This window comes from Lampris incognitus, chromosome 2 (assembly GCF_029633865.1).
Source record: "Lampris incognitus isolate fLamInc1 chromosome 2, fLamInc1.hap2, whole genome shotgun sequence".
NCBI classification, from domain to species: domain Eukaryota; kingdom Metazoa; phylum Chordata; class Actinopteri; order Lampriformes; family Lampridae; genus Lampris; species Lampris incognitus.
Window position 1 is genome coordinate 150,042,445 of NC_079212.1, and position 22,338 is coordinate 150,064,782.

Consider the following 22,338-nt stretch of genomic DNA (forward strand, 5'->3'; position numbering starts at 1 on the left):
ATTGGGACAATAAGCTGGATAAAGTGATGGAAGACTGTACATGTGCCTCTTCACTTGTCCTATTCTGTCATATCCATTACATCACATTGGGACAATAAGCTGGATAAAGTGATGGAAGACTGTTCATGTGCTTCTTCACTTGGCCTATTCTGTCCCATCCGTTACATCACATTGGGACAATAAGTTGGATAAAGTGATGGAAGACTGTACATGTGCTTCTTCACTTGTCCTATTCTGTCCCATCCGTTACATCACATTGGGACAATAAGCTGGATTAAGTGATGGAAGACTGTACATGTGCTTCTTCACTTGGCCTATTCTGTCCCATCCGTTACATCACATTGGGACAATAAGTTGGATAAAGTGATGGAAGACTGTACATGTGCTTCTTCACGTGTCCTATTCTGTCATATCCATTACATCACATTGGGACAATAAACTGGATAAAGTGATGGAAGACTGTACATGTGCCTCTTCACTTGTCCTATTCTGTCATATCCATTACATCACATTAGGACAATAAGCTGGATAAAGTGATGGAAGACTGTACATGTGCTTCTTCACTTGTCCTATTCTGTCACATCCGTTACATCACATTGGGACGATGAGCTGGATAAAGTGATGGAAGACTGTACATGTTCTTCTTCACTTGTCCTATTCTGTCATATCCATTACATCACACTAGGACAATAAGCTGGATAAAGTGATGGAAGACTTTACATGTGCTTCTTCACTTGTCCTATTCTGTCACATCCGTTACATCACATTGGGACGATGAGCTGGATAAAGTGATGGAAGACTGTACATGTTCTTCTTCACTTGTCCTATTCTGTCATATCCATTACATCACATTGGGACAATGAGCTGGATAAAGTGATGGAAGACTGTAGTACATGTGCTTCTTCACGTGTCCTATTCAGTCACATCCATTACATCACATTGGGACAATAAGTTGGACAAAGTGATGGAAGACTATACATGTGCTTCTTCACTTGTCCTATTCTGTCACATCCGTTACATCACATTGGGACAATAAGCTGGATAAAGTGATGGAAGACTGTACATGTGCCTCTTCACTTGCCCTATTCTGTCATAGCCATTACATCACATTGGGACAATAAGCTGGATAAAGTGATGGAAGACTGTACATGTGCCTCTTCACTTGCCCTATTCTGTCATATCCATTACGTCACATTGGAACAATAAGCTGGATAAAGTGATGGAAGACTGTACATGTGCTTCTTCCCATGTACTATTCTGTCATATCCATTACATCACATTGGGACCATAAGCTGGATAAAGTGATGGAAGACTGTACATGTGCTTCTTCACTTGTCCTATTCTGTCACATCCGTTACATCACATTGGGACGATGAGCTGAATAAAGTGATGGAAGACTGTACATGTGCTTCTTCACTTGTCCTATTCTGTCATATCCGTTACATCACATTGGGACAATAAGCTGGATAAAGTGATGGAAGACTGTACATGTGCTTCTTCACTTGTCCTATTCTGTCATATCCGTTACATCACATTGGGACAATAAGCTGGATAAAGTGATGGAAGACTGTACATGTGCTTCTTCACTTGTCCTATTCTGTCACATCCGTTACATCACATTGGGACGATGAGCTGGATAAAGTGATGGAAGATTGTACATGTGCTTCTACACGTGTCCTATTCTGTCATATCCATTACATCACATTGGGACAATAAGCTGGATAAAGTGATGGAAGACTGTACATGTGCTTCTTCACTTGTCCTATTCTGTCATATCCGTTACATCACATTGGGACAATAAGCTGGATAAAGTGATGGAAGACTGTACATGTGCTTCTTCACTTGCCCTATTCTGTCATATCCGTTACATCACATTGGGACAATAAGCTGGATAAAGTGATGGAAGACTGTACATGTGCTTCTTCACTTGTCCTATTCTGTCATATCCGTTACATCACATTGGGACAATAAGCTGGATAAAGTGATGGAAGACTGTACATGTGCTTCTTCATTTGTCCTATTCTGTCACATCCGTTACATCACATTGGGATGATGAGCTGGATAAAGTGATGGAAGACTGTACACTTGTCCTATTCTGTCACTTTGGCTCTCAGCGACAGGCCGACCCGGCGCCGCCTCCTCCCCTTCATTCTGCGACGTCCGACTGGGCTTGGCTGCAGCTGCTGGTGGGAAGGTTACTCCACACACACGAGGTTCCTCTGATACAGTTACTACCTCATCTACGGCCATTTTATCTTCCTCCGAATTACTATGAAATTTGGGAGACTCCAAGTTTACATTTTGTGGTGTTTCACTTGTTTAGTTGTTTGTGTTCTTCTCGTTGGGCCTGAGTGCTACTGGGCACATTGTCAGCTCTGTGTTGCAAACTTCTGATGACGCTCAGTTTGTGTTCCAGCGGGTGGTGTGAGTCGAAAAGTAGATATTAGTAGATAAACACTTGAGGGGAGCTTTTAAAAACCTGCGGCTACCCCAGTTGGACCTTTGTGAAAACTGCAACACGTTCCAAAAAGACCAACCAGGTGAGCGACGAGGAGAAAAGGAACAGAATGAATAACATAGTCATCCCGTATGTTTCTGGGGTCTCCGAGAAACTCAGCAGAATTTTCAACAAACACCGCATCCCGGTATACTTCAAACCCAGCAACACACTCCGACAAAGACTGGTTCATCCCAAAGACCATGTACCACACACCCAAAAAAGCAATTTGGTGTATGCCATACAATGCAATGAGGATTGCACTGATTTATACATAGGAGAAACCAAACAACCACTACACAAATGGATGGCCCAACACAGAAGGCCAAACTCCTCAGGACAAGACTCAGCAGTCTATCTACACCTAAAGGAGAAGACACACTCCTTTGAGGACAGCAACGTACACATTTTGGACAGAGAAGATAGATGGTTTGAAAGAGGGGTAAAGGAAGCCATCTATGTGAAACTGTAAAAACCATCCCTCAACAGAGGAGGAGGTCTGCGACACCACCTATCTCCCACTTACAATGCCGTCCTTTCATCTCTACCCAGGAGACTCATGAAGCCTAGCCTCCAAGAACAAGAGTCGGTCACTAACGGCTCCAACCACTCTCATGACCACTGAACAATGAAGTCGAAAGTAACACCCCCAACGACCGTCGCTGCTAAACAAATGCAAATCAATAGCTCCAATGGTGACAGGCCCGGCTGGACATCGGAGCACAGGAGAGCCACGTATATCGATAGCTCCAATAACGACGGGCGCAGCCAAACATCGGTACACAAAAGAGCCACTCCTATCTATGGCTCTGTTAGCGACGGGCGTTGGTAAACATCTGATCACAAAGAGCCACGCATATCAATAGCTCTGACAACGACTCCTAAAGGATAAATACTGAGTCTCATCAACAGCCAGTCAGACTAGCTTGGTCTAGTCAGAAAGGCACGAACTGAGGAAGCCAGTTGGCTGAGAGGCAAAACGTCTTCACGGATATATACCAAGTCCAGTTGCACTTGATTCAACTCCTTTTGGCTAACCATGACCTGGATGAATGAGAACATTCACAGTCATGTTTCGAAGTACCCCATAGAAGAGAATTAGTCCTCCTTTAAGTGTCCGATGATTTACTGTTGAGTCTTGATTTTGGTAATTGTGCTGTTTCAACTCTGTTTGACTTAAATGCCACCTTTGACACAGCTACAAGCCTCCTCCTCAGACATGTGGCGGTGCCCCCACCCTCCTACATGCACTGAATGACTTCTACACACGATATGAGAGACTGAACAACGGGCTTCTGGTGAAGACTACACCCCTGATGGATGACCAGGTTCTGCAGGTAACCGCAGATGACATGAGAAAGACCCTCTCCAGAGTCAACCCACGCAAAGCTGCGGGTCCAGACAGATCCCAGGCTGAGCCATCGGAGACTGTGCTGAGCAGCTGGCAGATGTCCTTGCTGACATCTTCAACATCTCGCTGTCCCAGGCTGAGCCATCCCCAGGTGTTTCAAGTTTACCACCATCATACCAGTGCCAAAGAAGTCCCCTGTGTCCTGCCATAACGACTACCACCTCATTACACCGACTCCCATCATCACAAACTGTTTTGAGAGGCTGGTCATGAAGCACATCAAGTCCAGCCTCCCCTCCACTCTGGACCCTCTCCAGTTTGCATACCGTGCTAACCGTGCCACAGAAGATGTCATAACCTCTGCTCTTCATCCAGCCCTGTCCCACCTGGAGAGAAAGAACAGCTATGTGAGGATGTTGTTCATTGGCTTCAGCTCAGCTTTTAACACAACCATACCACAACACCTGATCGGTAAGCTGAGCCGGCTGGGCCTTAATACATCCCTCTGCAACTGGGTGCAACACTTCCTCATGGAGGCCACAGCCAGTGCAAATTGGCAAGATCACCTCCAGGACCATCACACTGAGCACTGGCGCTCCACAGGGCTATGTGCTCAGTCTGCTCTTGTTCACCCTGCTGACTCACGACTGCACAGCATCATCCACCTCCAACCTCATCATAAAGTTTGCTGATGATACTACAGTGGTAGGTCTCATCAGCAACAACGATGAATCATCACACAGAGCAGAGGTGGATCAACTGGTGGCAAGGTGCAAAAAAAACTTCTCCCTAAATACAGAGAAAACTAATGAGGTCATTATTGACTATAGAAAGACCAGTGCCCACCATAACCCTCTGACCATCGATCGTATGAACGTGGACAGAGTCAGCAGTGCTAAGTTCCTGGGAATTCCCATCAGAGAGTACCTCTCCTGGTCCTCACATGTCACTATGCTCTCCAAGAAGGCCCAGCAGCATCTTCACTTCCTGCAGTGTCTGAAGAAGGCGAGTCTCCCCCCACCCATCCTCATCACATTCTACAGAGGCACCATAGAGAGCATTCTGACCAGCTGTATCACTGTCTGGCATGGGAACTGCAAGGCCTCTGACCACAAATAATAATAATAATAATTTTATCTATATAGCACCTTTCTAAAACAATGTTACAAAGTGCTTCACAAAAAAAACCCCAAAAAAACCCCAGATAAAACCAGACAAGACAGGAATAAGAGTAAGATCAAATAAGAGTAAAATTAAAAACAGTAAAAATAAAAACATATGTCAAACATTTGTAAAAGCTTTCATAAAAAGCAAAGTTTTAAGACGAGATTTAAAAGAAGCTAGAGACTTAGTTTGTCTTAGCTCAGCAGGAAGAGTGTTCCACAGTGTGGGGGCGCTAACAGCAAAAGCCCCGTCACCCTTTGTAACCAACCGAGACCCGGGAATAACCAGCAGGGCTCCATCTGCAGACCTTAATGGTCGAGGGGGGACATCCCAAATCAATAAATCACAAATGTATAAAGGAGCAATACCATTTAAAGCCTTAAAAGTGAGCAGTAAAATTTTAAAATCGATTCAAAATGTAACAGGGAGCCAGTGTAGGGAGGCAAGCACAGGAGTGATATGGTCATGCCTCCTTGTTCCTGCAATGAGCTGAGCAGCAGCATTTTGTACCAACTGCAGAAGGTGGAGGGAGCCCTTGCTGATACCAGAATAAATTGCATTACAGTAGTCGAGCAGAGAAAAGTTAAGTGTACAACTTTTTGCAAATCAGCAATTGATAAAAATGACCTAATTTTGGAGATTAGCTTGAGTTGGAAAAAGCATGACTGAACAACATATTTAATTTGATTGTCAAAACTGAGGTTAGCATCAAATATTACCCCAAGATTCCTAGCAGCTTACAGTGGATAGTGAGGACAGCTGGAAAGATCATAGGAACTGCTCTCCCTTCCATCCAGCCCATCTATGATGCACGGTGCAGCCAGAAGGCTCTCAGCATCATGAAGGACCCTTCTCACATCCACCTCACCCTCCTACCCTCTGGCAGGAGGTCCCAGAGCATCCGTGCTGCCTCCACCAGACTATGCAAGTTTCATTCCTCAGGCTGTGAGGTTCCTCAACAGCCTGAACACTTAGACCTTCCACAGAATGACTTTTTGCCCTTCTTACTCACTGTCCATGTCACGTGATAATTAGGTCTATAATTTTTGTTTTTAATGAACTTTTTGTTTTTAATATTTATTGCATGTTATTTGTTATTATGTGGCACTGTGGTCCATGTGAAACATAATCTCATTCCCTTGTATGTATTAGACATGCATATGAGGCAATAACAAATAAAAGCAGTCTAAGTTGATCATAATATTCTAACAAACCGTCTTAAACTTCGGGTTGGCTTTCAGGGCACTTTTTCTTGATGCATGCTCAATAATCCAAGTAAGAAAATCAAAGAAGGTTGAATCAGTTCATCAGGAGACATTTATTGACAATTGTCTGTCAATAAACGTCTCCAGATCAACTGATTCAACCTTCTTTGACTTTCAAGGCACTGTTTGTTGGTGGTTTTCTTCCTGTATTAGGAACAGAACTTTTTCCGTTAGCGTCAACATATTCTTTTCCTCTTGTGATCCAACCTCCTTCAGGGTCGCTCATGGATCAATTTTTTGGCCTATCCTCCTCTATTTGCATATGCTTCCCCTTGGTTCCATTATTCAGAAACAAATCTTCTGTCATTATTGAGCTGACGATACCATCTCCCTCTATCCATTATCTCTGTGATGATGCTCTATCTCCCCTTAAAACCAAATGACAAGATCTTTAAAGAATCCTTTTCATTACTTTGAGGATATCAAATAGTGAGTGGTAAAGAACTTCCTCCAGCTAAATGTAAGTTAGACTTAAGTTATGGTGCACAAACAGTACACCAGCCAATCAAAGATAGAAGGACAACTGCTGCCGAAGCGTAAACCAGTGGTGATTCCGTATGTGGCGGCAGTATCAGAAGAGTTGAGACGCTTATTTTTCAAACATCGCATCTCGGTTTCTTTCAAACCCCCAAACAGCCATCCATCCATCTATTAGCTGAACCGCTTATCCTACTCTCAGGGTCGCGGGGATGCTGGAGCCAATTCCAGCAGTCATCGGGCGGCAGGTGGGGAGACACCCTGGACAGGCTGCCAGGCCTTCACAGGGCCGAGACACACACACACACAAACATTCATACCTAGGGACAATTTAGTACATCCAATTCACCTGACTTACATGTCTTTGAACTGTGGGAGGAAACCCACACAGACACGGGGAGAACATGCAAACTCCACACAGAGGACGACCCGGGATGACCCACCAAGGTTGGACTACCCTGGGGCTCGAACCCCCCCACCGTGCCCCCAAACATGCTGCGCCAGAAATTACTCCACCCCAAGGATCGGGTCTCCCGGCACAAACAGAGCAATATAGTGTACGTTGTTAAGTACCGGGAGGATTGCCATGACTTGTACATTGGGAAAACCAAACAGACGCTGGCGAAAAGGATGGCACAACACAGAGGAGTTAACACATCAGACCAGGACTCCACAGACTACACCCATCTACAGGCCAACGGCCACACTTTCAAGGATGAGGAAGTGCACATCCTTGATAGGGAGGAATGCTGGTTTGAACGGGGTATCAAAGAGGCCATCTATGGGCATCCGGATAACATAGCGGTCTATTCCGTTGCATACCAACACGGGGATTGCCAGTTTGAATCCCCGTGTTACCTCTGGCTTGGTCGGGCGTCTTTAGACACAATTGGCCATGTCTGCGGGTGGGAAGCTGGATGTGGGTATGTGTACTGGTCGCTGGACTAGCGCTTCCTCTGGTCGGTCGGGCCGCCTGTATAGGGGGGAGGGGGAACTGGGGGGAAGAGCATGATCCTCCAACGTGCTATGTCCTCCTGGTGAAACTCCTCAAGTGGCTGGCGACTCCACATGCATCGGAGGAGGCATGTAGTAGTCTGCAGCTCTCCCTGGATCGGCAGAGGGGGTGGAGCAGCGACCAGGATGGGGAGAAAAGGGGGACCCCCCACCAAAAAAGAGGCCATCTATGTGAAGAGGGAACAACCATCCCTAAACCGGGGGGGTTAGCGAGCTAAGAGTACATCTGTCACCATCTTATAATGCTGTAATTGCAACTATTCCCCAATCCTCTGTGAATAGCACACATTGCCATTGTAACTCTAGTTAATGGTCACGGTAATCTGCATATGAAACCAATTGTTTTCGGACATTATGCCACTGTACTGATTATACCTGCAGTCACTTGAGAGTGAAGAGGTCAGTTAGATGAGTGATGAAACTCTCAATAAATGTTGTGTTTAGATGAACTGATTCAAATTTCTGTGATTTCCTCACCCGGATTATTGAGCATGCATAAAGACGGAAGTTATTTAATTTGGTTCCCCAGATTTGGACAGTTGTACCCCCCCACAACCTCAGATCATTCTCCCCATATTGTCCAAGGTAATGGCAAGAATTTTGCTATGACCACTGACTTAGTCAGATTCAACAAATGGTTGCAAAACGTAGCTTTTTTCTGCTTAGGTTTAAAGCAAAGATGAAGCACTTCTTCTCATTCCATGACCTGGAAAAAAAATCCTACATGCTTTCATCCCTCCCTGAAAAGCATACAGTAACTCCTTATGTCAGATGTCAATCATGCATCCTTGTCCTGCGTCAAGTTTATCCAAAATCCCACAGCTAGACTTGCGACTGGCACCTGGAAGAGGGGCCACATTACATCTGTGTTGGCCTCTCTATACCAACTCCCTGTTAGTTTTACAATTGATTTTAAAGTGTAATGTTTTTTAAAAGCACTGCATGGGCTGGTCCCTCCCGAAATTTCCCACCCCTTTGCCCCATTCTACGTCTTGGTCGCTGAGATCCTACAGGCAAATGCTTCTGTTTGTTCCTCGGTCTCGGTTCAAGTTGACGGGGATCAAGTACAGCAGCTGTGAGAAAAACAAACTCTATTCGGTCTGCATCCACTGCCAGCACTTTTTGATCCTGTTTAAAAGCCCATCTGTCTTCCCCCACATGAGTCTACCTGAGGTGCTCTCCGTTTAAGGCCTTAAATGGTCTTGATCCTAAATACAGTTACAATTTATTGACCTGGTATATGCCCTCTCGACCATTAAGAGCTGCAGATGGGGCCCTGCTCGTTAGTCCCAGGTCACGGTTTGTCACAAAGGGTGATGGGGCTTTTGCTGTTAAGAGCCCCCACACTATGGACTTCTCTACCCACTGAACTCAGACACACTAAATCTCGAGCTTCTCTTGAATCTCTTCTTAAAACTTTTTGTGAAAGCTTTTGGAAATGTTTGATATTTGTTTTTATTCATACTGTATTTGTATTCCCACTTAATTGGTGTTATTAATTTGTTGTTACCTCCTCTTTGCACATGTCTTTTGTTCTTATTCTCGTTCTTGCCTTGGTTTTATTTCATTTGTAAAGCACTATAACATTGTTAAGTTCTATATAAGTAATTATTATTATTATATTCGTTTGTCTTGTGTAATCATGTCCGTTTATTCCATTTGTCCACTGTCTTATTTATGGATACTGTACAGTGTTTTGACTTTTTTCAATATGACACTGATATGAAGTTTGGGCTATGTTTGTTGTTTATAATAGTGTGCTCTAATTTTTTTCTTCTTTGAAAATGTTTGCACAAATTCCCATGAGATGGTAAATGGTAGAAACATGACAATTTGTACATTGATTGGAAGTCGTGTGAAAGCGCTGCCCAAGAAATATAACCCCAATCGGCCTGATGGGGGCACTGTAATTAAGGGTGAACTTTGGAAAGTCATAACTCCTACAGCGTAAATCTGATTTACATGAAACTTGGTACAGACATCCATCTATCCTCACTCTACAAATCTGAAGGTTTTTGTTCCAACCAAGCAGTTACAAACCTGATCTCACTAATCAACCAGTAGAGTCTTTGCTGAGGAACATGATTAGGAGACACAGGTGCGTAATGCTTGGCTGGAAAAATCCAGATACTGGATTGAATTCCAAATCATTCGACAGTCTTCACGGTTCGATACGCTCCCCATTTCGCAAGATCGTGTGTTATTAACACTAGAATGACGGGGATTTCACTCCAACCTAAAACGACCATGGGCAGTCAAACTGACCGCCAGTTTTTAAACTCTATATTCTGCCAAGATAAATACCCAATTGAGATATTAACGCATTACATATGTTAGTATGTCTCTTATGAAACGACTGACACCAAAATTAACATTTTAACAACTATAACACCATTTTTAAACAATTTAAACTTCAGAGAGACATGGTCGAACTTGAATAGCAAAATTGAAAAAGTGAAAATATTACCTGAAAAACAAAACAAAAAACACATATTGCTAATCTAACAAACGTAACAAGGCCTATAAAACGTGACATGTAAAAAAAGAACTGAACGTTGTGAAGGAAATGACGTGAACAACACGTCATAAATAGAGACATGATGGATGAAATTACGCGTGTTGACCACTCATGGTCATTTTAGGTAGATCTTATCATAACTTTTTTGTGCAAGTGATCTCAACTCATTTTAATGCAAATATATTCAATCTAAGGAACATTCTGGGAATGGCAAGTCTGTATCTTTTTTACAAAGTTATTAAACTTTGAAAATCCAAAATGGTCAGAATGACCGCCTTGGTTGTTCTAGTAGTTTTTAAAGTTTAAAGTTTTAAAGTAAAGCAACTGTGTTAAAAAACAAGAAAAGATGGCACAAAATTTTGTTCGAACTTTTGCACTTGAATTATGTTTGAATATGTGCCTTGATAATGCCAAAATGTTGTGCCTAATTCTTAAAATAAATGAAAAATAGAGAATGCAATGGTGTTTTGTCTCCTGCTTACCAAGACATCCACTGTATCATATTGACTTGAAATCGTGAGCCCTGAATCGTGAGACATATCAAACTGTGAGATTTGTGAATCGTCCCACCCCTATTAACCACCACTTCCTCCTCTCCACACTCACTGAACTTGGTATCTCAGGATCTGCCATCCGCTTGTTCATATCCTACCTCTCATGGAGATCTTTTAGACTATTTTGGAGGGGAGAAGTGTCCAAACCACACGGCTTATCCACAGGGTTGCCCTCAAGGGTCAGCGCTCGTCCCTCTTCTCTTCTCAATACACACCACCTCACTTGGTGCAATCATCCGCTCCCATGGTTTCTCAAACCATTGCTATGCTGATAGCCAGGTATTCCTAGCATTCCTGCCAGATGACCTCACAGTCTTGGCACAGATATTGTCATGCCTTGATGATATTTCTGCATGGATGAAAGACCGCCACCTTCTGCTTAAGCTATCTAAGACTGAGCTCCTTGTCATCCCAGTCAGTCCATCCTTACACTGACAGATCAATATCCAGCTTGGATCAACCCAACTCTTGCCCACAGTCTGCCCGAAACCTGGGTGTCATGATTGATGACCAACTAACCTTTAAGGTTCACGTGGCCTCGATTGCTTGGCCTGCCGATTTGCCCTGCACAACATCAGGAAAACTAGACCCTACCTGTCTGAGCATGCAGCGCAACTCTTGGTACAGGCTCTTGTACTATCACGCATTGACTACTGCAACTCCTTACTGACAGGTGTCCTTGCATGCACTTTCAAACCTCTGCAAATGATCAAGAATGGGGCGGCACATCTGGTCTTCAACCAACCCAAAACAGCACGTCACCCCACTGTTCATATCCCTCCACTGGCTTCCAGTTGCTGCCTGCATCAAATTCAAAACCTTGATGCTGGCTTACAAGACAGCAACTAAAACGGCTCCCACCTACCTGAACTCCCTCATTCAAGTCTACACTCAGTCCCGCTCACTATGCTCTGCCAATGAAAGGTTCCTGACACTTCCATCACAACGGGGCCCTAAGTCACTAGCCAGACTCTTCTCTTCTGTAGTTCCCCAGTCATGAAACGAGTTGCCAAACTCCATTCGGTCCGCTGGATCCCTCTGCATCTTTAAGAAGAAGCTAAAGACCCAGCTCTTTCACGAACACCTCCACACCTGATGGTATTAATGAAAAATGTAAAAAAAAAAATCGCTTCTATGCACTGCCTTTGTGCACTGCCTGTTGACATCTAAGTCCTATCGGACTTGAACCTAGTTTTGTTGCGTTTACTTGCGTTGTTGTCCCCTGACTAGATCCTTGCTTGTGTTGTATTAACTCTCAGATGTACGTCGCTTTGGATAAAACCATCTGCTAAATGAAATTGAAACATTGTAAAACAAAAACTACAAAGAATTTTGTTTGGTTACTGTAATCAAGCTTTAAAACTTTCTTTTCCGTCACATCATTATTAAGCTGATGTACAACTGCAACGCACCTTAATTACTCAAATTATAAGGTGACTAAAACTGGGAACCATATTTTCAGTTTTAGCAACCAAAAGCTGATGCCTGGTTACCAGCCTGGCAACTACTTTTAAAAGTTCGTGTTGAGCCCTGCATGTCATACCCCTCTCTTTCTCCTCCTCATTTCCTATCTGCCGCTTCACTTTAGCTGTCTAATAAAGGGAAAAAATGCCAAAAAAATCTTCAATTGCGAGCCAAATGTTGGTGCTTTCAGCCAACAGCTTGTTTGCTTGCTGGAAACCTACCTGTTGTTAAAGATGCTGTTGTTCATTCTGTCAAGTGTGCATAATTCTGACACTTGCAGTTGGCCAATCAGCACCGTTCAGTGTGCAAACTCTGCCCCAATAGTTCCTGGGCCGTAGCAAAGTACCTACCACAGCAGGTACTGTAAGATTCCTGTAACCACAGTTCGAGGATCTAAAATCAGCCCTGGTCCCTGCAGTGGAAAACTGCATAAGAGCTCTCAGAGTCCCTGAAAATTTACAAGTTTTGGCAAAGGTTCTGTGGTGAAAATTAGCCTCATTAATAAACCTTAAAGCAGCACACTCAAATAAATGCATACACTTGGCCCTCATCCAAAGTTCATATTCAAACAGTGAAAGGAGAGAAGCAGACCTAATGAGACAGGCAGGAAGACACAGGCAGACAGACATACAGACAGAGAGAGAGAGACAGAGAGAGAGAGACAGAGAAAGAGAGATATGGGTAGACAGTCTTACTTCTTGCTGCGTTCCTCCTGGCCATTTGGGCTCTGGGCTTTGACATCATCCTAAGCAGGGTCGACAGAGAACAGCATGAGGACGCAGACGCAACATTCAGGTTGTCAGGGAGGGGGGGGGGGGGGGGAGGGAGGGCAAGAGAGAATATAATCATCATTTCATTGGTTCAATTCAAATAGGCTGTTTTCAGGGGGTGTCAGGTGACTTAAGAGTGACAGAAGGGGTATGGGACAGGAGTCATTAGATAGTGTCTGTGTCTCAGTCTAGTCAGGTCTAGTCAGTAGTCCCACAAGCCCAGAGTCATTCCCAAGGCTAGTTTAGGCTGCAGCCCAGCTTGGAGCCCAGCAGCCAGGCTAGGTGGGGCTTCGGAAGTGGGCGGCCACACTCCAACTCATTCAGAGATCTTCAGCCGTGTGGTTGCTGTGGATGTTGGGACTCCTCTGAAGGGCCCTGAAGCAGACAGGGAGTCACACGGCTTAGTCACTCAACTCAGCCCAAACCTACAGCTGATCCTAAATCCTGCTACACAACACACGCTGGCCTGCTTTAAAAGGGCCCAGTAAGGAGAGACATTTTATTGCCTTAAAACCTTTTAGCTATAATCAGCCTATTCTTACTTCATACCCTAACCACCAGGCTAAATCCACCCCCCTTCAGATTAACTTATCAACTAAGAACTGGACCAGATATCAGACTGACGGCCAGAGATACTAAGCCTGGTCTGCAGGCAGTGGAACAGAAAGATTCTTCTCTCTTCCTTAAGTATTCAAAAAAAAGCTAAAAAACTTCATTCCTGTCACCTGTCCCCAAAACTGTGTCATCCATATGATTTGTGTTCCAGCTGAACTGGACTCAATGTTTGAAGCAGGGACATAAGAAAAAGAGACTGTTTCTAACTGAAGGTGCAGTCTGACCTAATACAGTGTAGGGTGAACTACTAGCTACTGATGACAGCATGCAGTGTCATGGTACCTTAACCTCCTTTCCTTAGTACTAGTTTACACAGGAATCCATGCACTCATGGCTTACTAACAGAAATGATATGGATAATCTCCCAGAATCCTCTGCATTCTTCTTCGGGGGCCATGGGCCAATCCAGGGCCAGTTTACAGTTACTAAGGGAACCACAGTCATGTTACCATGGGGACCACAGTACAGCAATACATGATGGGGGCTTTTTACTACCTTCATGTTTCTGACAGATCACACTGGCATTCAGGGGAGTAGAGGTGAGAAATCGTTAGGCAAGTCTACAAAGAGAGATAGATGGGCATTTATTCATGATAGTCTGGAAAGGAACGGCAGAAGTATCACATCACAACATTTTTCAAACAAGCAACATTTGCCTTGGCACAAGCTAGGTAGCTACGGTCTGGGTCAACACACAAACTGCTACATACAATGGTGATACACAACAGAGGTAGTTCATTACAAAGCAGAGTATAAAAAAGCCTGTACCTATCAAAAAGCATTACGGTATGGTTTGCATCCATATACCCCCCCCCCCTCCCAAGATTATTTTAGCTACATCCTGCAACTTAATTTTGCCATTTTACCAAAACTAATACAGGCAAAATGGCTTACAGGCTAAACTAGTACGAGTTGCCTGGTTTTCTCAGCTTACTCTACATTCTGTGAGGAATTAGGTGGTGGTGTGAGATTTTCTGATTGAAGTCAAAGGCAGAACTCTACATCTGGCACTGAGAGCAGTCACTCAATAAGAGAAAAAATGCTTTAGACAGGTACCCACCTTACGATATGGGGCCTCCAACATTGCCTCGATGTCCAGGTCATCAGCCATGATGCTACTGGTTCTGAAGGAAGAGTGAGAACAACCAGTTTCACTTAATTGAAGAGGATCGTGTCAAAAGGTACTAGAGGTACAAGAATGATCTGGGCTGCTCTCTCTCTGTGATGCTGTTACACATTCTGCATAATTCTAAGTCTATCGCTTAAAGGAACCCTAAACCAATGTTCAACCATATCTGTATTTATTACTTATAGGGTTTCCATGTTTTTAACATCCAGCAGACCTTCCAATGTTTTCTGTATTGCCATAGCCATCTCTAGAAACCCCAGAGTTAAGTTTCGATTCTCAAACAATGGGGAGCAAATCCTGTGTATCCTGGAAAAAGACATCAGCCATATTTACATATATACACTCAGCTGTTGTACCCCAAAACTGTTAGGACGGCAAAACGATTTCAGCATGTCTCCACTGAAAACCCTTTGAATGACTGATTTTGATGGTATTTGAGAAGAACCTCGAGTTTAGCCATACTTGTATGAACCAGAATACAGCACTGAAGAAATCCATCGAAGAGAGGTGAAGGCTGCTGCTGCAGTGGCCATACAGACAACTAACACCACAGCGAGGCACTGAGAGACAGCCTTCAGTGACTAGAGGTGTTTATGCACAGACTGTCTTAACATGCCATCAGACACTGAATCCCTGTTTCCACGAGCTTCGCTGTTAAATCAACAAACCAGGGATCCGCGGTGGTGTAGCGGTCTAAGCATCAGCTTTGTGTCGATGCAGCTGCCCACTGGGGACCGGGGTTCGCACCTCGGTCTCGTCAGATCCGACTTTGGCCGGACTCGATGAAGCAGCAATAATTGGCAACGCTGTCTTCGGGAGGGGGCGGAGTCGGCTTGTGTTCGTCACATGACTGCGTCTCTGTGTGCGCTGGAAAAAGCAGTGGTTCGGCCTGGATTCACCTTGTCACGAAAGTGGAGAGGCGTCTCCTTCGAGACTGCTGGCCAGAGAGATGCAGTTGGCGAACGCATGCAGTACAAGGGTGGGTGTTTGAACTAGAATAGGGAGCGATTGGCTACTAAATTGGGAGAAAAATCAGAAATAAATTGAAAAAAATAAAAATCAACAAACCATCACAACAGACGGGAGCGAGCCGCAGCTAAGCAAGATCCTGTTTATTCGACTTGCACGCTACTTAGTTTTTCCAGAGTCTGTGTGCAGGTGTATTAGAGGTATCATGGCGGTAGCTGGTGTGTCCAGAGGGCTGTGACCTCATGTAATACTTGGTGGTTCACATAGTAATTGTGGGACAGGTTTCATTATCAAGGAAAGACCGTTTTCTCTGTAAAGATGAGTTCACGTTTTAACAGACCATAAGTACTTCCTGTATAAGTACATTATGAGTGGTGATTGTGAGCAGTGACATTTCCCTTTAAGATAGCTTTATGCCATATCCACACCAGGGCTGCCAATGAATATTCCAAATTCCGATATATAACTGAACTGTTAAAAAAAAAAAAAAAAAGTCATTTGAGTGTGAAGCAAATATTCGTTTGTGGAAAAAAGGGCAGCACTACCGCGGCTGTCTGCCTTGCAAATTGTCGCGAGGGCCTTGGCCACTGCACGGAATACGCTGCATGACGGACAGGAGTCACACAACGTCACTTTCACTGGTTGAAATGAAATGAAGGTCGAGCTGAAACGAGCGAATAATTCAACACCACCGCGTGGTAAAGACGGCAGAGTTCACAGCCCACCTCGGCCGCAGACAGAGTGACTTTCACTCCAAACAATCTAAAAAGCCCCGTTTGGAAGTACTTTGGATTTTGGTCAGAAAACCGAAAAATCGTGGAAGCTATGGTCTTTAAATGACATTTTATGGTACAGGACATTATTTTGTTTATTTTGTAATGTGTAGGTATGTAGATCTTTTAAAAGACATGTTTACGTTGAAATAAATACACCTACACAAGTAGCTATGTTTCTCATCTTGGTTTGCCCTCTTATGCATATAATGTGCAAACCTATATTCGAATGGGTTTGAACCTGTGTGTTTTTTAGAAGGAATAATCAAACGTCATTTCTGGCCAGTTTCGACAGCCCTAATCCACACTAATCAATAGAAATAGCTATTTATACATTTTCAAGATTAGAACATTTACAAAAAAAATTACAATGACAGCTTCACTTTCAAACACCTGACAAGTCACAAAGCTACTGGCCTCATTACTGAGCCTGTCCTGCCATTCCCCCGCTCCCTTCCTGTTTCTCCCTGCAACCGCTACCAAATAAAGAATAATCTAAAAGAAAAAAAGAAGAAAGAAATGGTGGTTGACTGATGTGGGGTTTTCAATGGCAGATGCTGACATTTTGAGAGCAGGGCGGTCTGTGGCCGATATATAATGGCCGATATATAATGGCCGATATCACGTTTTCGATTTTTTTTCCCCCCATGAATCCACTATCTCTCACCACACGCTGTGCCGAGTTAGCTTGGCGTATTGAAGCACAGACACACACACACGTGCAGAAACATTATATTAGCTAGAAGCCCAGAACATTCATTCCCCAAAACGTTGCTGGCAAGTTGGTAAGTTAACGCTAGCTGTCAAGACTGCTGTTCAGCAAGCCCACGTGTTGAATCAAAACTATCTCGGGCCCATTAGCAAATGCAACCGACTACAAGCAACGCTGGCTATCTTCTCAAACCAACTGCTTATGACAGCAGTCTGCTGATGTGAGACAGGAGGAGAGGTCCATCCTGTCTTCATCCTCTGCCGACACGGGCATGGTCACACGTGTGTGAAATTACCACTGCAAATACTCGCCTCCCACTCACTTCCATTCTGTGTGAGGGAAGGAGCGATTCACCTCCGGTGGCAAAGCAAATCTGCCTCTTTGTGTCGCGTGGAGTTCAACTTTGGTGAACTTCGACCGGCAAATTCCTGAATTTGCTTTGCCACCAGAAGCGAACGTTTCATTCTCCCCCGTCACCCACACAGAATGGAAGTGAACAGGAGGTTAATATTTGCCGGTGTTAATTTCACACACGTGTGACCATGCCCTCACTCTACGGCTGGCACACCTTGCCCTGGCATGGTATCTACAACAGCGTAGTAGGGCCATTGTAAATTTTAAAAAAGAATTTAAAAATTTTTAAATATCACAAGCCAGGCAGGGGGGTAATGTTCTGAGAAAAGAACTCAGAATTTCCCAGATTAAAGTCGTACATTTACAAGAAAAAACAAAACTCAGATATTCTCTGAGATCCATCCATCCATCCATTATCCAAACCGCTTACCCTGCTCTCAGGGTGGCGGGGATGCTGGAGCCTATCCCAGCAGTCACTGGGCGGCAGGCGGAGGGACACCCTGGACAGGCGGCCAGGCCATCACAGGGCCGACCATATCTAAAATCATTCAATTATAAAATCATAAAATTGCCAGAGAAAAACCCAGAATTTTTTTTTTTGTCCAGGAACCACAAAGCAGCCACTCTTTCAGTGATGAGGCTGTGCACATCCTCGATAGGCAGTCAATGAGCATGCACAAAGACAACTTGATAGGGAGGAATGCTGGTTTGAACGGGGAGTCAAATGCCCCTTTGGTGCCGGCTTTTTTTGATTTTCCATTGGGCAAAAGTTAGGAATAGTACCTGATACCCAGTACCTTTTTTTGGTACCATCTCTGTCGAGGTTCCAAGTGAGCTGAGCTGATACTAAAAAGGTGACATGAAAATACCACTATAAATAAATAAATAAAATATAAATATATGCTGGGATAGGCTCCAGCATCCCCACGACCCAGAGAGCAGGATAAGCGGTTTAAATAATGGATGGATGGATATGTATATTTATTTAAATAAAATCAAAAAAAAAACAAACAAACAAAATCGGGGCTTCGCTGTGAGGGGATACTATCTGCAGTGGAAAACCAAATGCCAATAAGTAAAGCGAGTAGCTTTACCATGCAGTGGAAAAGGGGCAAAAGACGCCATCTATGTGACGAGGGAACGACAATCCCTGAACCGAGGGGGGGGGGGGGTCTAAGAGTACATCTGGCACCATTTTACAATGCTGTGATTACAACTATTTCTGTTGCACCGTTTCTGTCGATCGACGTTGTGTCCAGACGAACCGACTCAACGCTCCGATTTTCTCACCTGGATTATTGAGCATGCATCAAGACAAGTCTTGCATGTAAGGGCAGAAGCAACCCATCTTTCCAAACATCCAGCCAAAGTGCCTCAAATACAGGTGGAGAAATGCAGTTTTTGGCAGCCTAGCTCGTGGTTCATCTCTTGTTGCCTATCCACCTGAAGTTTCATCTATGCTGACGGCCTGGAGCCCACTCGGGGCTCAGTATATTATACAAACATGGGCAGAAGATTAAAAGTAGCACTCTGTCCAGACATGAGAAAACAAAGCCATTTTAATTCTGTTCTCATTTGTTTTTCTCTTAAAAATTAACAAAAAGAACCGATAAGCATATCTTTAAAGTACCGAATTGGTAGCAGTATTGGTAAGAGTAATAGTACCGTTAAAACCTTCATGATACCCATATCCCTACTTGTGGCTGAAAAGTGTAGGCGCAGCATTTGGTTTCAATCTTCACTTATAACCAGCAGCACCTGGGAGCTTTAAGCAGCTGTGGTCGGCTAAATCAGGAGTGGTGAGAACATAGCCGCTGCTCTTTAGGAAACTGTATTCGTCCACAAGCATTTCCCCACTCTTTTCTTCTCCTCCTATCACTACGACAGTGCAGAAGACTTGCATCACTTCTCTTGTTGCATTTCGACTGGAAACCACAACCAAAGGCAGCAGCACCATGTGGCACTGTATATTTTCTCTACTAACATAACATAGCTGGAAAAAATAGCAACAGGTAACAGCAGCGCCATTAGCTCACCTCTCAAGTGCGAACCATTTACATCATCGACCCGAGTGCATTGCACATGTAAAGTAATGGCCATGTCCGAAGGTCATAATATGCATTAAATGTTGAGGAGTTCTAAAACAATGAAAATATTTCATGTGTTTCCGACCATATATTTCAGTAAGAGAGGGCACTTTTTGCATATTAAGGCCTATAAGTCTTAATAGTCGGGAGTTCTTTTTAATTTTGTTTTACTTGACAAATCGCAATATGTATTGAATTGGCACCAAAATACTGTTGTAATATCTGATGGGGAGGTTACCTGTTGACTCCCAGCGTTAATGGTATGCTCTGGAGAACAATCAAGGATTAACGTAAACTGTAAGTGATTTGTGATGGACTAAAACTTGCAAAAATACCAGTATGGCTTTCTAAGTCTCCCCTATGTGGCATGTGCAGACCATTTGAGCCGAGAGCTTTAACTGAAATAACATGAAAATCATGGGTCAGTGTTTCCAAAAAGTTCTGTTTTCCGTGTCCACAAAGTCACTACTACTACTTTTACTACTTCTGGCTGCTCCCGTTAGGGGGCGCCACAGTGGATCATCCGTTTCCATCTCTTCCTGTCCTCTGCATCTTCCTCTGTCACACCAGCCACCTGCATGTCCTCCCTCACCACATCCATAAACCTCCTCTTTGGCCTTCCTCTTCTCCTCTTCCCTGGCAGCTCCATATTCAGCATCCTTCTCCCAGTATACCCAGCATCTCTCCTCCACACATGTCCAAACCATCTCCATCTTGTCTCTCTTGCTTTGTCTCCAAACCGTCCAACCTGAGCTGTCCCTCTAATATACTCGTTCCTAATCCTGTCCTTCTTCATCACTCCCAATGAAAATCTTATCATCTTCATCTCTGCCACCTCCAGCTCCACCTCCTGTCTTTTCATCAGTGCCACTGTCTCCAAACCATACAACATAGCTGGTCTCACAACCATCTTGTAAACCTTCCCTTTAACTCTTGCTGGTACCCTTCTGTCACACATCACTCCTGACACTCGACTGTCGTGTTTCAGGTTATTCACTTATGTTTTTCACGGCTGGAAATGCCAGATTAATGTGGATTGAGGTCAAAGAAGAAAAAAATATTGATTTTCAAATACATCCTTGTCATTGAGGAGGTCTCAATAACATGAAATGCATTGATTAGCATTGGTAATTAATATATACAATCTTGTAATATAAATAATGTAGCAGCAAGCTGAGAATTAAACCCCAACAAATTCAGCAGAGAAGCAGTGGAACCACAGGACGATCACACCCGAAACCCACTTTTCCTTCCAAATTCTTCTGAACTGTTTCAAGGGACAATCTTCATACTATCTGGGAACAAACTACACAAACTGCATTACAACACTACAGACAAAGAAAAGGTGAGTTACTTGACAGGAATTGTCCCTACCCCGACGTCAGAATAAACCCACCACTGGGGCTAACCATGTCTTCCTTATTTAGACTTGCTCGGCCACGAGGCCAGACTCCTCATCTAGAAGACACCGTGTTCGAAAACCACCGTCTAACCTAAGCAAACACAGCATTTCCCGGTACGATACCGCGCTCTCTCCATGCCATATACACAACCACACCGCCTCCATACGTCAGCAAACCCCTCCGTACCACCTCCATAAACATCCATAAAGCTCCATACAGCTATGTAGCATCTCCATAAACCTCCATACACCTATGTAGCATCTCCATAAAGCTCCATATACCTATGTAGCTTCTCCATAAGCTCCATACACCTGTGTAGCATCTCCATAAAGCTCCATACAGCCATGTAGCTTCTCTATAAACCTCCATACAGCTATGTAGCATCTCCATAAAGCTCCATAGACCTATGTAGCATCTCCATAAAGCTCCATACACCTATGTAGCATCTCCATAAAGCTCCATACAGCTATGTAGCTTCTCCTTAAACCTCCATACACCTGTGTAGCATCTCCATAAACCTCCATACACCTGTGTAGCATCTCCATAAAGCTCCATACAGCTATGCAGCATCTCCATAAAGCTCCATACACCTATGTAGCATATCCATAAAGCTCCATACAGCTACGTAGCATCTCCATAAAGGTCCATACACGTATGTAGCATCTCCATAAAGCTCCATACAGCTATGTAGCATCTTCGTAAAGCTCCATACACCCATGTAGCATCTCCATAAACCTCCATACACCTATATACCATCTCCATAAACCTCCAAACACCTATGTAGCATCTCCATAAACCTCCATACACCTATGTAGCATCTCCATAAAGCGCCATACGTCTATGTACCATCTCCATAAACCTCCGTACACCTATGTAGCATCTCCATAAAGCGCCATACGTCTATGTACCATCTCCATAAAGCTCGATACATCTATGTAGCATCTCCATAAAGTGCCATACGTCTATGTAGCATCTCCATAAAGCTCCATACAGCTATGTAGCTTCTCCATAAACCTCCATACACCTGTGTAGCATCTCCATAAACCTCCATACACCTGTGTAGCATCTCCATAAAGCTCCATACACCTATGTAGCATCTCCATAAAGCGCCATACACCTATGTAGCATTTCCATAAAGCGCCATACATCTATGTAGCATCTCAATAAACCTCCATACATCTATGTACCATCTCCATAAAGCTCGATACATCTATGTAGCATC

General features: G+C 43.9%; 1 protein-coding gene across 7 annotated transcripts in view; it reads right to left on the reverse strand.

The window, feature by feature from the left end:
* Window positions 1–22,338, reverse strand: part of rbm39a (RNA binding motif protein 39a) — a 59,864-nt gene that overhangs the window by 36,412 nt on the left and 1,114 nt on the right. For 4 of the 7 annotated variants that reach the window (XM_056272897.1, XM_056272901.1, XM_056272895.1 and 1 more), the window contains exons 2-3: window positions 14,750–14,813; window positions 13,000–13,049 (exon numbers count right to left, since the gene is read on the reverse strand). In XM_056272897.1, coding sequence (XP_056128872.1) covers window positions 13,000–13,049; window positions 14,750–14,800 — 101 coding nt within the window. In that variant the 5' untranslated portion in view covers window positions 14,801–14,813. Of the gene's footprint in view, window positions 1–12,999; window positions 13,050–14,184; window positions 14,250–14,749; window positions 14,814–22,338 lie in introns of all 7 variants that reach the window. The other 3 variants (XM_056272900.1, XM_056272898.1, XM_056272899.1) reach the window with 1 other exon arrangement.